Source organism: Lutjanus erythropterus, chromosome 20 (genome assembly GCF_056507025.1).
Source record: "Lutjanus erythropterus isolate fLutEry1 chromosome 20, fLutEry1.hap2, whole genome shotgun sequence".
Classification (NCBI taxonomy): Eukaryota; Metazoa; Chordata; class Actinopteri; order Lutjaniformes; family Lutjanidae; genus Lutjanus; species Lutjanus erythropterus.
This window is the reverse complement of record NC_139336.1, coordinates 26039195-26052003: the sequence shown is the minus strand read 5'-3', so window position 1 is coordinate 26052003 and position 12809 is coordinate 26039195. Positions and strand designations below refer to the sequence as shown.

The window sequence follows — 12809 nt, the reverse complement described above, 5'->3', positions numbered from 1 at the left end:
GGAGACTGATCCTACACATAGACAAACAGCCACAAGAGAACCAATCACTTCACCGCCTGAGTACAAGACAGAGACAGATACAGAGAGACAGAGGAGCATAAGCAACAGCGCTCTTGTGAGTAAATGGCCTCAAGCAGTGAGGAGTGGTACCACTCTCCCTGCGTTAGAGCGCTGTACAAAGCTGATCTTGTCTGTACAGCGGGCTACTTGTCATCCTCTTGACACTTTGTGCATACACACACACGGCATTGGACAAGACTGACAGACAGATGCCAGACAATACATCTCATCTCGCAGTTCGAATACACTCTGTGGCAAACCAAACTCTTCGCATTCGGATTGTTTCACAGCTCCTTAAAAATAGGCTTGGATGACAGATGTGTCGGCCACAAAGAACAAGACTCGCCCTCGCACAGCCACTTATAATTAGGCAGTGGTTGTTTAAACTATGTCAACGACGAATAATCCAGCGCGCACTAAAATAACTTTACAGTTTCCTTTTCGATACTTTTAATTATGATGCACGCAAACACAACAATGAACGCGTTTCACTCCCACTGTGCCGTCGTAGAAAGTACGTCTGTCATTTCATATGCCCCAAGTACTTTAAATTTTCCTGTTTTAGGATGTTAAACTTGTGTTGACATGCAAAAACACTGATCTATCACTTCTGAGATGAGTCTATTGTGGTGTTGTGTATATTTTTTGAAAAAGGTCACATAAAAAGTCTTTGAGATTGTTTCTTTTGTGGTTAGACATTTTTCCAACAGCTTGTTGAGGCAAGACGTAAAGCTGGGAGGAACTTGATTTCAAAGTTAAAAAGAAGGCAGGACGAAGACTGCAAGAGCTCTATCACTGAACAAAACTTGGGCTCATGTTGATAATAAGTCTTTAAGAGAAAATCTCTTCAACATAAATGAATAAAAAAATACAGTGAATACAGTTTCATTTAATCATCAAATATAATCAGTGGAAGCAAATATATTTTTGCTGCCATAACAATCTCTAAAAAGTGTCATTATGCAGCAATCTTGCGGTGAAAAAATTAATGCAAAGTCTTCACCTTCCAGTAATTTTGTTGATTAGCTGACATTTTGTCCTCTGGGCTTCCCCTGAATTCAGACACAGTGCTGCAGACATACTAAACGAAACAGGCTGACCCTCTACAAAATTAAGCTTTTTATCAAAGCTGCTAAGACTCCAACACATGTGTGTGCATTTACATTTATACTCAAAGAAATAACACGTTGGGCCATTTAAAACACATCTGGAGCTATAAAATCCTCCATTTGATGCATTCAAGTTGTCTCATTTCTGTGTTTTAATAGAGAAAATGCCAGACTGTGCATGATGGGACTGAAATGTGTCTCTCTGTCACAGGTGGAAGCATTAAGAATAAGTCCTCTCCTCTAATAAGAGGAGCATTTTGATGACGAGGTAATTGTAGGTAATTTTGCTCCAGCTGTAAGTGAACAGCATTAAGACGCTGCTGGAGATCAATTCCAACAAAAGTTTACACACTGCAGTGTAAACTCTTCTCACACTGTGGAAATAAGCTGAAATGCAGAAATGACAGATAAGCCACATCTGGAAAAACTGATATGCTTTGAAAGATAAACAGGAGGACTTTGTTGAAACTTGGTGTCCCTTCCTCACTTAATTGGAGAGAGATCATAAGCAATTTTAACAGTTTTTGCTAGTCCTGGCACATTCACAAAGTGTCTGATTTTTAGTCGGGCAGCTATGAGGGTTTTCCTTTATTGCTTTGGTTGTTGTTTTTGTTTTGTCTGGCTCGTTCTGTGTATTTTTCCCTTTTCTCCATTTGTTTTAGCTGGTCTGTATGAAATATGTTAGGATGCTTGTTATAATGGCTCTGCTTGTGCAAACTAGATGCCTCACATGTGCTGCCTCACCACTATAACAATAAAAATATTGAGACATTCACAAAGCACAGGCATCTGTTTGTGTTAAAGGGACTCTCAACAATCTAAACATGTGCTTGCTTGAATTGACACATTTGGCGGTATCAGTTCAAGATATCGAAGATAAATCATGTATGAAGTGCAGAAAGTCCAAATATCTATGTTTATTTTTGTACACAGATTTCCCTTGAAAAGAGATCCTGATCTCAATGGGACTATGTGTTTAAATAAGTGTGCTGAATGTAACCATGAGAGGTTACAAGTTTTCTGTTTGACCTCCCCAGACCATAGTTCACTGATTTCAGGAGCAGTGGGAGAAGTATTTTACAATTTCCTTGAAAGCTCATAAATCGCCAGTGTTGCATGTTTTATTGCTACTTCAAAAACATAATCTCTAATTCAGGTTGTATTGAGGAGGGACAGCCAATAGGAAGTGGGTCAGTGACGGCAGACTCACTCAAATATAAAGGACTACAGACTGACATTATCACTGATGCAATAAATATTGTGTGTCTCTGCATGAGAGCATGTCATATAGTGTTTGGGTATGATAAAAGATATCGAACCAAAAGAATCAGAATCATTTATGCACCCAGACAAGGAGACACACAAACACACACCCACGTCTGCCTTGACAACCACACAGTGACTTGTTTTCAAGCAATGTCAACTTCTCTCTCCATTCCTGATTTAGACTGGCATCGGAAACTGGCAGCAACTGTGGGACATCCCCTTCATTGTGTGCCAGCTCCCTGACCCAGCCATGGCACCCTGGGGTCTGAATGATTTGACACACTCAATACAAGCAGACACACACATGCGCAACTTGATATAAAAACCCTTTTTCAAGATTTCCACATTTTCCCTCAGCTATTGAGACTGTTGTTCTCAGTTGCATCAAGGCCACTCTCTATTTCTGACTATTTTCCCTGCTGCTCACTTTACTCTGGCTGCACAGGTATTTCTTCATTCTTGGTGGTGGCTGTTACTGTATCTGTAATGTATGCATGGGAGTCAGCAGGTGCATTGAATAACCATGCAATACACTGGGCTTCTTCACTCAAATCGACATGCTATCACAGGCAGTGCATAATGGCAACAATCTGTCTTCTTTTGGACTAAATACACTGCCAATAACTGGCTCTGGTTTAAAATGGAAATACATGCATCTAGAACTTGCAGCTATGCAAGAAATGTTAGAAGAAACATAAATCTCAGCGAGCTGAAGCATGAACTCAATTGAAATCTCTGCAAAACAAGAACTGAAAGAAAACACCATAGAATGCACATTAAGAGTTTCAGTAGTGATTTTCAGTTCTGCTAGTTTTAGTCCTAGCAAAGATTACTTAACACCTTTACCACAGTCCATTCAATAGACTTTTTTTCCACTCAGATGTTACCACTGATACTAGTTAAGGTTTCTTTCCTTTCAGGTCAAATTGAGTCAGGGTGCTGCTATTGTGCACGTTGGCTCACTGGAAAGGCTACGCTACACTAAATGGAATGAGACCTTAATAAGTATCACTGGTGGTACCATGTGTGCTGTGAAAAATGTTTATTGACGCAATTAGCTTCTTGTAGACAATAAGACAAAGACAAAGCCCTGAGTGTGTCTAGGACTTACGCTGCATTCCAGAAAACATGAAAATTTCTGACCTACTTGAAAAAGTACAATGACACATCACTCAAGGTGGTAGTTCCTACTTAAAAACTCTTAAGAGGCACTGGGAAGGTGAATTTGGTTAGCACAGCTGCATCCTTTGTGAATCTGCATGAAATTGGTATCATCAGGCTAGATTCTACTCATGAGATTGGAAAGTGAAATTATCTTCTTGATAAGCCTTACTGTGGATCTTCACGTCAGTCAAGATTATTTACAGTAGTTCAAGAAATTGGTAGCAGCTCATCTGTGGGTGAACTCCTCATCTGTACCACCATGCAGTTTGCCACATCACTCACTTCACGTCCCCAGTGAGGGCCACCACAGCTAGAGACTGAGCAGGTCAGGGTAGACAGACATGATACACACACCCACACAAATACTTGAGTCTTACTGCCCACTGGGCTGAAATGCACAGATTTATTAGGCTGAGCATACCACAGACTGTGTGTTTTCAAAACAAGGTATTATGGCACTCGGCACTGTGCAATTACACAATGATGGACTCAACTATCTTAATTATGGAGCCTCTATGTGCTACCGGCTCACCAGGGTGGATCTGTCGAAACAGCTTAACGGGAGAAGCACAAACTCACTACAAACATTAATAAATGAAACAGTGTTAACCTCAACGTGTAGGTCAACAAACAGGCTAAGCTGCGACGGTGAAGCAAGGCAGGATGGCTGATTATAGAGTAACCAATACCAATTTTTTGCATTGTGTAACTGGATTAAAACTACAGCATCTAAGCACACAGGCAGATCCCAACCTGATGAGCCCAGATTAGAGAAGCTATGGCTTCTGTCTACACACTGTGGAGGTGATAAGGCAGACAGAGAGAGGCAGTCTGTGATGGAAGGTTGTGGCCGAGTGGAGCAGCCTCCTCGGGCTGGGTCCACCCAAGACTTCAGCTGCGCAAATGAGCACCTTCTATAAAGCCACACGACACAAAAAGCACAGCGAGGAATGTCCCCTGCATTTCATTCTGCCAGCGGGACAATTTTACATTAAAGCTCCGAAACTGGCAACAGCTTGCAACAGTAGCTTTAAACAAAGAAGCACACATCCACCCCCCAAAAAACAATGCAAGTATGCATTTATTCCACCAAAAACTGTTGAATAAATGCATTGTGTGCATGAAACTTCTGAAACCACCAGCTACTCCTGTAACTGTGCAAGTCAAACTGAACCCTCTGCTTGAGAGTATTTTTTAGTCTGTTCTCCTGATCATTTACATTTCAAATAATGGCTGTTCGTCTGACTTGATTCGGCTCTGTTCTGCTTGAATTGTGGCGAAAACGCAGAATACCCAAAACACTGCATCCAGTTTCTTCACTGCTATTATTACCATGATTTAAAGGTAGAATATGCAGAATCTGTTGGTTGTTGTTTGTAAACGCACCAGAGGGATGAGTTGAGTCTTATTCACAGTCAACAGACACTTTGGTTCGGTAAATGTACCAAACAATCTAAAAATAATAAGGAAAAAAAATGATTCTAGCTTCTTAAGCATACAATATTTTCTAGTTTCTTTATTCCTCTATAATAGTAAACTGAATATGTTTGGATTGTGGAGAAAACAAGACATTTGAGAAGATCTTGGACTTCAGGAAACACTGATCTACATTTTTCACCAGTTTCTGACATATTATAAACCAAACAACCAATTGATTAATCGAGAAAATACAGATTAATTGGCAGAAATTAACAGATTAGATGCAGCCCTACAGGGCAGGGATTCTGGAGCTGCAGACACCACCACACTTCTAGAGTAGGTCAAAAGTGATGATTGAGAAGGACATTAATCTATACACTGTTCCTTTTAAGAAAGTCTTTCACAGTATGCCTTACAATGCCTAAGATAAAGTGCAAAAGTTTTTAAAAGTTTGGGGAGAGCAGTCCTAATTCTCCAGAGCTCCAATCTCTGATGAAATGTCAACATTAATGAGAAAGCTGCAAGTGTAGCATTGATTTCAGAGTCCAAAACGCTATATATTGGTGTAACTTTACCTGTGTCCTCATCCAGATCCCCCTGTAGAGAGGAGTCTGTGTCCTCTGAGGAGGCTTGGCTCCTCCAGCTTATATTGCCCATCCAAGAGGCCTGAGTCCACACAGCTACTGGTCCAGGAATGATATGACAGTTATACTTTTTGTACACTGACGACTTGTTGGTCAGGCTAGCATTTTCACAGCTATCACACAATTGCACTGCTGAGAGTTAGTCACAGACTAACTGGTCCACATGATCATCCTCTCTTGAGTCAGCCACACTACATGACACTAGAGAGGAAGGATCCGCAAATAGCACAGAGGGAAGGCAAGAGTAGTTGAAAAGTGATTGTTTATTAAATAAGTCTTCTTGTAAATACGTCTAGAATCACATAATCCTGGACAGAACGTCTGCGTGAAGCTGTCTAAGCTGTCATCAGTGGTCCTGGAGAGGGTCCAACCCGCAGTTATCTGGAGTGGGGATATACTGAGCAGACACGGGGAACTGAGCAGGCCACCTGCAGGGATAAATGACCTGCTCTCTGGCATGTAGGCCAACAAACAGCCGAGAAATCAAGAGAAGCATCATCTTATAAGATGAGCCCCTTCAGAAAAATAAGTCTCAAGAGTGCAGATGCAAGCAGAGAGATGAATACATCCTGTAAATGGAAGTCGTACTGAAAACAATCTCAATCGCCATCTTCAGCTCCTTGGAAAATGTTGAAGGCGGTACGGCCTTGAAATTATTCATGTTACAAAGACCTGATTGCCTTCCATTGCTCATCGATAGCCTCGCTCCAGTCATTACCCAACATGTAATCCATCCATTTCTCCCACCGATTCTCTCTGTGCAGGGACTCGATTCCCATCAATGCGCTACCTTTCTCCACCCTCTTTCTTCCTCTCCCTAAGCTCTGTTCCCTCCCTCTTTTGCTGCTTTCCCATACACAAAAAAACTAATTACAACACAGCTAAACCTATATGGGAACAGCAAGCCTCTCATTCTGTGGCAGAGGGAGGGTGAAATGCTTTCTGCCATCCAACCTCAAAATTGCAGCATGTCAAACCAAGACCCATAGCTTGCCCTGTGCAACACTTGGATCAGTCATCAGCGATGTGCGTAAACCTAATCATCCAGGGAACCCTTTTGTAATCACGACTTCTTTAGCTCTTGCTCAGAGTTTTGGTGACTAAGGCATGTGGAGCTCACTATTTCTGTACGCCAGACAAGGAGATATTTCAGTCTGAAGTGATGCAGTAACCACTTAGCAAACACAAAGCCATCAAAATGACTTACACGTTGGTGTTAACTCCAGGAATGCCTGAGAGTCAACTCTTTGCATTACAGCTAAACCCTGTCAAAGGCAAATACACAGATACACACTCCCACACTAAGCAAGGTGGGGGGCAGGGAGCCTAAAATAAGGAACTGATGGATCAGTTCCACTGAGGCTGGCTACTACCATTGACTGCCCAGTGAGTCTACAGGCTAATTATAAAACCCTGTTCAACTCCCACAACTTTGTTACCAACACTGACGTGCCAAAAGTGTTGTGTCACAATCCCAGTCTCCATGGAGAAAATAAAGATACACACATTTTGCAACTTAAGCATAAAAAAGTCCCAATTAAAGCTTGTTTCTTTTAGTCTTTTAGTTCTTGCTGTAAAGCTGGATACAAAAACAACTCTAAAAGACATTTTTCTTTGACGGAAACGTAACAGTTAACAGCGATACAAGCATCCTACTGTAACTGTCCTAAGTGGCAAATGTGTGCACAAGATCCATGCATAAGCACTAACACATGGTTTTATAAATGTGCCATTACTGAAGTCACAGTACTGTACTTTCTCAACACAGCATGGAAAAAGGCACCAGATATTTGAGCTTTAAAGCTTCTACTGATCTGCAGAATAAAACTGATTTCATAGTCTGTCAAATGAACATAATGTCCACATATTCTAGCAACCATGAGCAGCTGTAATTGTCAGGCTGTAGGTTGTAGTCAAGCCATTCAATTTTAGATTTATTCGCGCAAATGAAGATTTCATACACAGGGTGACACCCTCATCTCAGCCAAAGAAAAAAGAGTTAAGTCACACCAGATGTGCATCCCTGCTGTATTTTTCTACAGGAATGCTTTCCTGAAAAGTGGTTGCAGGGCTTATAGTGCAATGTGAAGCAAAAAGTGTTCATTCTTCTGATAATCTATGTCATTTTCCCCAAAAATCTTACCACGTCAACAATGCTAAAGCCTGTTTCAAGGGTGCTGCATTCAATTTATCACTGCCAACTATGAAGCAATCTAAAGCTGCAATAAATAGTTGATTAATTGATCTAAGGAAACTTAATTCTCCCAAATTTTGATAACCGATGAATCATGTTTGCTGCTTTTCTTTGTCTTTTATGACAGCAGATGAAGAGTCTGAGTTTTGGGCTTGTGGTTGGACAAAAGAAGCAATCTGATGATGGTACTTGGGGTACATCGTGAACAGCATTTTTCACACTTTTTTAGACATTTTTTGGACTAAATTATTAATAGATTCATTTGAAAATAATCTTCAGATTAACTGATAAAGAAAATAATTGTTAGTTGCAGCCCTAGAGGAGATGTTCCAGGGCTTCTACTTGGGTCATTAAAAGCATTACAAAGAGAAACACAACTGCTAAACATTCAATCAGCAATTTTATTAATTTAAGTAAGCATTCACATGGGTAACAGCACACAGCAACAGCACAGTAACCTGGCTAAACTATGTCTCTGTACCAAAATGGTACAGGTAACAATGAGCAGAAAGTATTTTCTTTCATACATTCAAACCATTTGCTCATCATTAGTGCATTTAAGCAAGTCTAACACAATACACAAAGTGTGACCTCACAAATAAAAATGTAGACTACACTCCCATTTTCAGTCTTCTCCACCCGCTTCCTTTACTCTGAGGTAAGCATTCAGATGAGTTTGGCTGTCTGCTGCTGTTGGCTTTCGGGCAACACCATCAGAGACACTGAAATTGTTTATGGATTACAGTCCGGGCTGCCTGAGTGGTGAGGTCATGTGGGTGCGCATAATACAGAGAATGGGGTTCAGTGTTTAAACAGACACAAGACCCACCCACGTGATTCCCCAGGAGGTGACATCCTAACTAAGCTCCACACAACTGGGAGCAGAGGCGACTATAAACAGGTAACAGTGTGTCACTGTTTACCCCCCCAAGAGAGGACAAGTCAGTGACAGCAGGACACAGTATCCATGGTGATCAGAGAGTATGTCGCTGCAGCTAGTGACTCTGGATGAAATGGGCGCAATAAGTCTCCTGCTGGAGATTGGTGTGCCATGTTTGCATTGATGGTATTACTCGGCCTGTGTGCTATGGTAACCATTTGCACGGTACATCTTGGCAGCATCATATCATTATTTTAACCTTAAAGGAATAGTTTGGATTTTTTGGAAGTGGGATTGTATGAGGCACTTATCCACAGTCAGTGTTTTACCTACAGTAGATGGCGGTCGACACACCCCCAGTACAGAAAAGCAGCAAGAGTAGCAGTAGAGGAAGCTAAGCAATGTACTGCTATGGACAAAGTCAGCAACAAAACAGATTCTATCTAGCTACAAAAAATCTATATCAGTTCATATGTATGCTATATTTTGAATATTTTTACTGATTTACCTCGAGACAGCTGTTTTGATGGGAAACCACTTTTATATAAGTCAAATATTGCTCTCTTTAAAGGCACCAGACTTTGGCAAAAACAGCAATACACTGGAGTTTCTGGTCTACCACTGCCTCGATTGATTAGTTTGTATGTGTTATGTTTCACTTTTGTGAATCTAAACTAACCTTTTAAAACATAATCGACACACAATAACTCAAACAAGGTAACCAACCGAAGCAGCGGTAGAGGAGCATCTCCTGTGATGTGCAAGGTAAAATTGCTGGTTTTGCCAGTGGGTTCCGGTTGCTTTGGAGATTGTCATATTTGTCTTATATGAGAGCAGTTTTCCTGTTGGAAAGGGTTGTCTGACAGCAGTGCAAAACTGTTAAAATATTCTAAATACAGCATTCATTTAAACTGATATTGACTTTTTAGGTAGGCTTTTTTTGGTTGGCTGAAATATGTTTTGCTGCTTCCTACACCAGTACTCCTGCTGCTTCTCTAAACTTGGTGCGTGCCAACTGCCATCTACTATAAGTAATAAACTGACTATGGATAAGTAACCTCATAATCCCACTTGAAAAATTCCGAATCATCCCTTTACCCCATGACTATATCCATGCTCAGGAATCCCTACTTACAGGCTCAAACTTTATTTCTCCAAATCTTTTCCCTTTTAATTTGCTCCTCGAGGCACCAGTGAATTAATCTCCTTCTGTCAAGGTCTAAAACGGGTCCCCTTTCTGTAGTCTCCACAGCATAAGCCCACATAGACAACAGGCTCTTTTTAACACCAGCTATTGCCTCCAATCCTTACACACATTCTCTCTCTCTCTGAGGAAAAGGTTTAACAGGCTGACAATGAAGCTATGCCTGCTGCTGCATGGTTTTTCAGTGCTACCATGAGGCTTTGCCCTCTCTTTCCATTTCACTGGCATCCGGCATAGTGTGTCCTCTGGGTATACTGTGTGGGATCGATGGGTACATGTGGAAGAGAGCAAGGACAGCAGGCCAACAAGTGACCCGGTAAGCACAACAGGGGAAGCCTGGGGAAGCATGCATGTCCACATGAGACAATGGATGCAAGAGAGAAGTGATGGATTGGGGTTCATAGCCACTCTGGACACTGTAGAGTTAATTCGCTTTTAACTCATCGTTGAACCAGAATAAAGAACTACACTGCCTCTGAGTTTTCATTTAGCTGTGACCATATGTAGTCATCTGTCTGCAAGACACGAAAGGAATCGGAAACTTTTACGCCTATGAAGAATGACTGAGCTAGTGGTGGATGACACTCCCTCCCCGCCTGTTACTGGGAGCTGTGTGTGTGCTGGTGGTGTGCGTGTGTGTGTCCATTTACTGCAGGCATCACTGGACAGGACTGTATGTGGAGCGAGGCAGGGAGACAGCTGGTGGAGTGGGATGCAAGTGTAGCTGGCGGGTATAAAGTTTCCTTCCAAAATGCATACCCGAGACCACCCTGTTTCCCCCTCATACTCGCTCTGCTGGGTTTTATTTGTCTTTAAAGCTGCATAAAAAAAATTAACTGCTTAGCTAGCAGACACAATGAGGGTCACAGAAACGAAAAAATGCCACGTGCACAATGTTGAAATCAACACAACACAAATACACACGGCAGGCTTGGGCGTGAACGCATTACAACTCCAGTGTACTGCTAGGTAACAACGTAGCTAGCGTTAGCAAGTGAAAAGCCTTTAGCTATTGAAAGCTGCCGTTACAAACCCGTCCTAAATGTTATCTGTGAAGCAGAAAAAAAAAAATAATTCACCACATTCTCATTTATTTAATTGCCTTAAAATGTTTCTTCTCGAGTGAAAAGCTGAGGTTCTCATCCAGACAACATCATGGGAACCCCAAACCCGCGAAAGATCTCGCGAGAAGTAATCATTTTTACCCCAAGTATAATCCTTAATCGTAACCTTAACCAACTGTTCTGGGTCCCTAGATCTAAGCGCATCATAACCACAGCAAAATTGATAAATAAAAGTAAACTGATTTGTGCAACATGCACATTAATTTCAACGCGTATAAATCTCGCGATTGTTTTGCAGATCTAGGGTTCCCCAATTTTTAGCTGCTGCTAGCTGCCGTTACAAACCCATCTTCAATGTTAGCCAACGGCCAACTATGAAGCAGAAAAAAAGAAATTTCAAACGCCATATGTTAATTTATTTAATGACATTAAAATATTTCTTCTAGTGTGAAATTCCGAGATTTGTTCATGCTTTCAAACAATATAACCAATGTATATTTACGACCGTTGAGCTGAGAGTGAATGGTGAAATGCCGGTGGAGTACCGTGTAGGCTATAGAATGATAGCACATTTAAATGGTATTCTCTGGGCTAGCTAGCGGTCGAGTGTAGAAGGGAACCCCAGACTCACGAAAGACCTCGCGAGAGTGATCATTTTAACCCAAACCATGATCATTCCCTCAATTTCATCCGAGTGTTTTCTGTCCCTACAGCTACGCAGATATTAACCAAACTGTAAACATATTATAAAACACAATTCATTCGCACAATGTACACAGTGAACAAACTCCGCGTACAATTCTCGCGACAGTTTCACAAATCTAGGGTTCCTCGCTACATACGACCCACGATCATCTATTTGGCTGGATTGCTGGAGTAGTAACAACGTTATTCATTTACTGGTCAGTTAACTTGCTATCTCTAGCCAGCATGAGGGTGAAACGGCACAGAAAAACCATTTGGTCCAGCGAGAAGCTAAATCCAGCTAGCTGATACGGTGACGCTTTATTTTAACTGGATAGCCGAGAAGAGAACAATCCATAAGGCCCAATTAAACCACCATCTACGCTTAATATATCAGTCCAACGTTATCTGGAGCCCCCTTTAGCGTATGTATTGGACCCCACATTTAATCCATCCGTGCCCAGTGTGAGGAATACCGTTATGCCGTATCCCGAGGTGGAGCAGTGTGCTTGAGGACTTACCTTGCTTGCTCTCTATTTTTCCCGACATTTTCGTAGCCAGCAGCTGTGATCCCACTCGCAGTTCAACAAAACGTTAGCTACAGACGAGCCTCGCCGTGTGTCTCCTCCGATTATTCCCTCATTTTCGATATACTGTTGTGTCCATGAGATGATTCCGCCCGGGTTAGTATCATATATTTACAAGCTACACACATTGGTACGGTCAAAAACTGTCTCACTCCGTCTCCGGGTAATTTTTCACTGGATATACACACACACACCACACCACACCACACACACACGTTAATGTGGTTGAACCTAGACTCGGGCAGGGAGAGACCTCCTCATCCAGTGTAACAGCGCCCCCTCGCGTGAGGAATTAGCCACATCAAATCTGTCAACAAGAAGATGGGCGTGTTTCAATTTCAATTCAAAGAGTTGTAACAAACCAGTGTTTGTCTCTTTCCAGGGCCTGGATGCTTAAGTGTGGTGCATTTGTGGAAACCATGATGGAAGATTGACACAGAGCTGCCGAGTGTTGCACATGGAGTCATAAACTAAATCAGCACAAATTTGAAATTCAAAAGAGCTTTATTTGGCATGGGAAACTTTGCCAAAGTA

The 12809-nt window shown here is 41.7% G+C and overlaps 1 protein-coding gene across 7 annotated transcripts in view; it reads right to left on the bottom strand.

The window, feature by feature from the left end:
- Positions 1–12505, bottom strand: part of rapgef1b (Rap guanine nucleotide exchange factor (GEF) 1b) — a 63245-nt gene extending 50740 nt beyond the window's left edge. For 6 of the 7 annotated variants that reach the window (XM_084746397.1, XM_084746398.1, XM_084746400.1 and 3 more), the window contains exon 1: positions 12210–12503. In XM_084746397.1, the coding sequence (XP_084602523.1) occupies positions 12210–12237 (28 nt within the window). In that variant the 5' untranslated portion in view covers positions 12238–12503. Of the gene's footprint in view, positions 1–12209 lie in introns of all 7 variants that reach the window. The other variant, XM_084746403.1, reaches the window with a different exon arrangement.
- Positions 12506–12809: the final 304 nt, after the last annotated feature.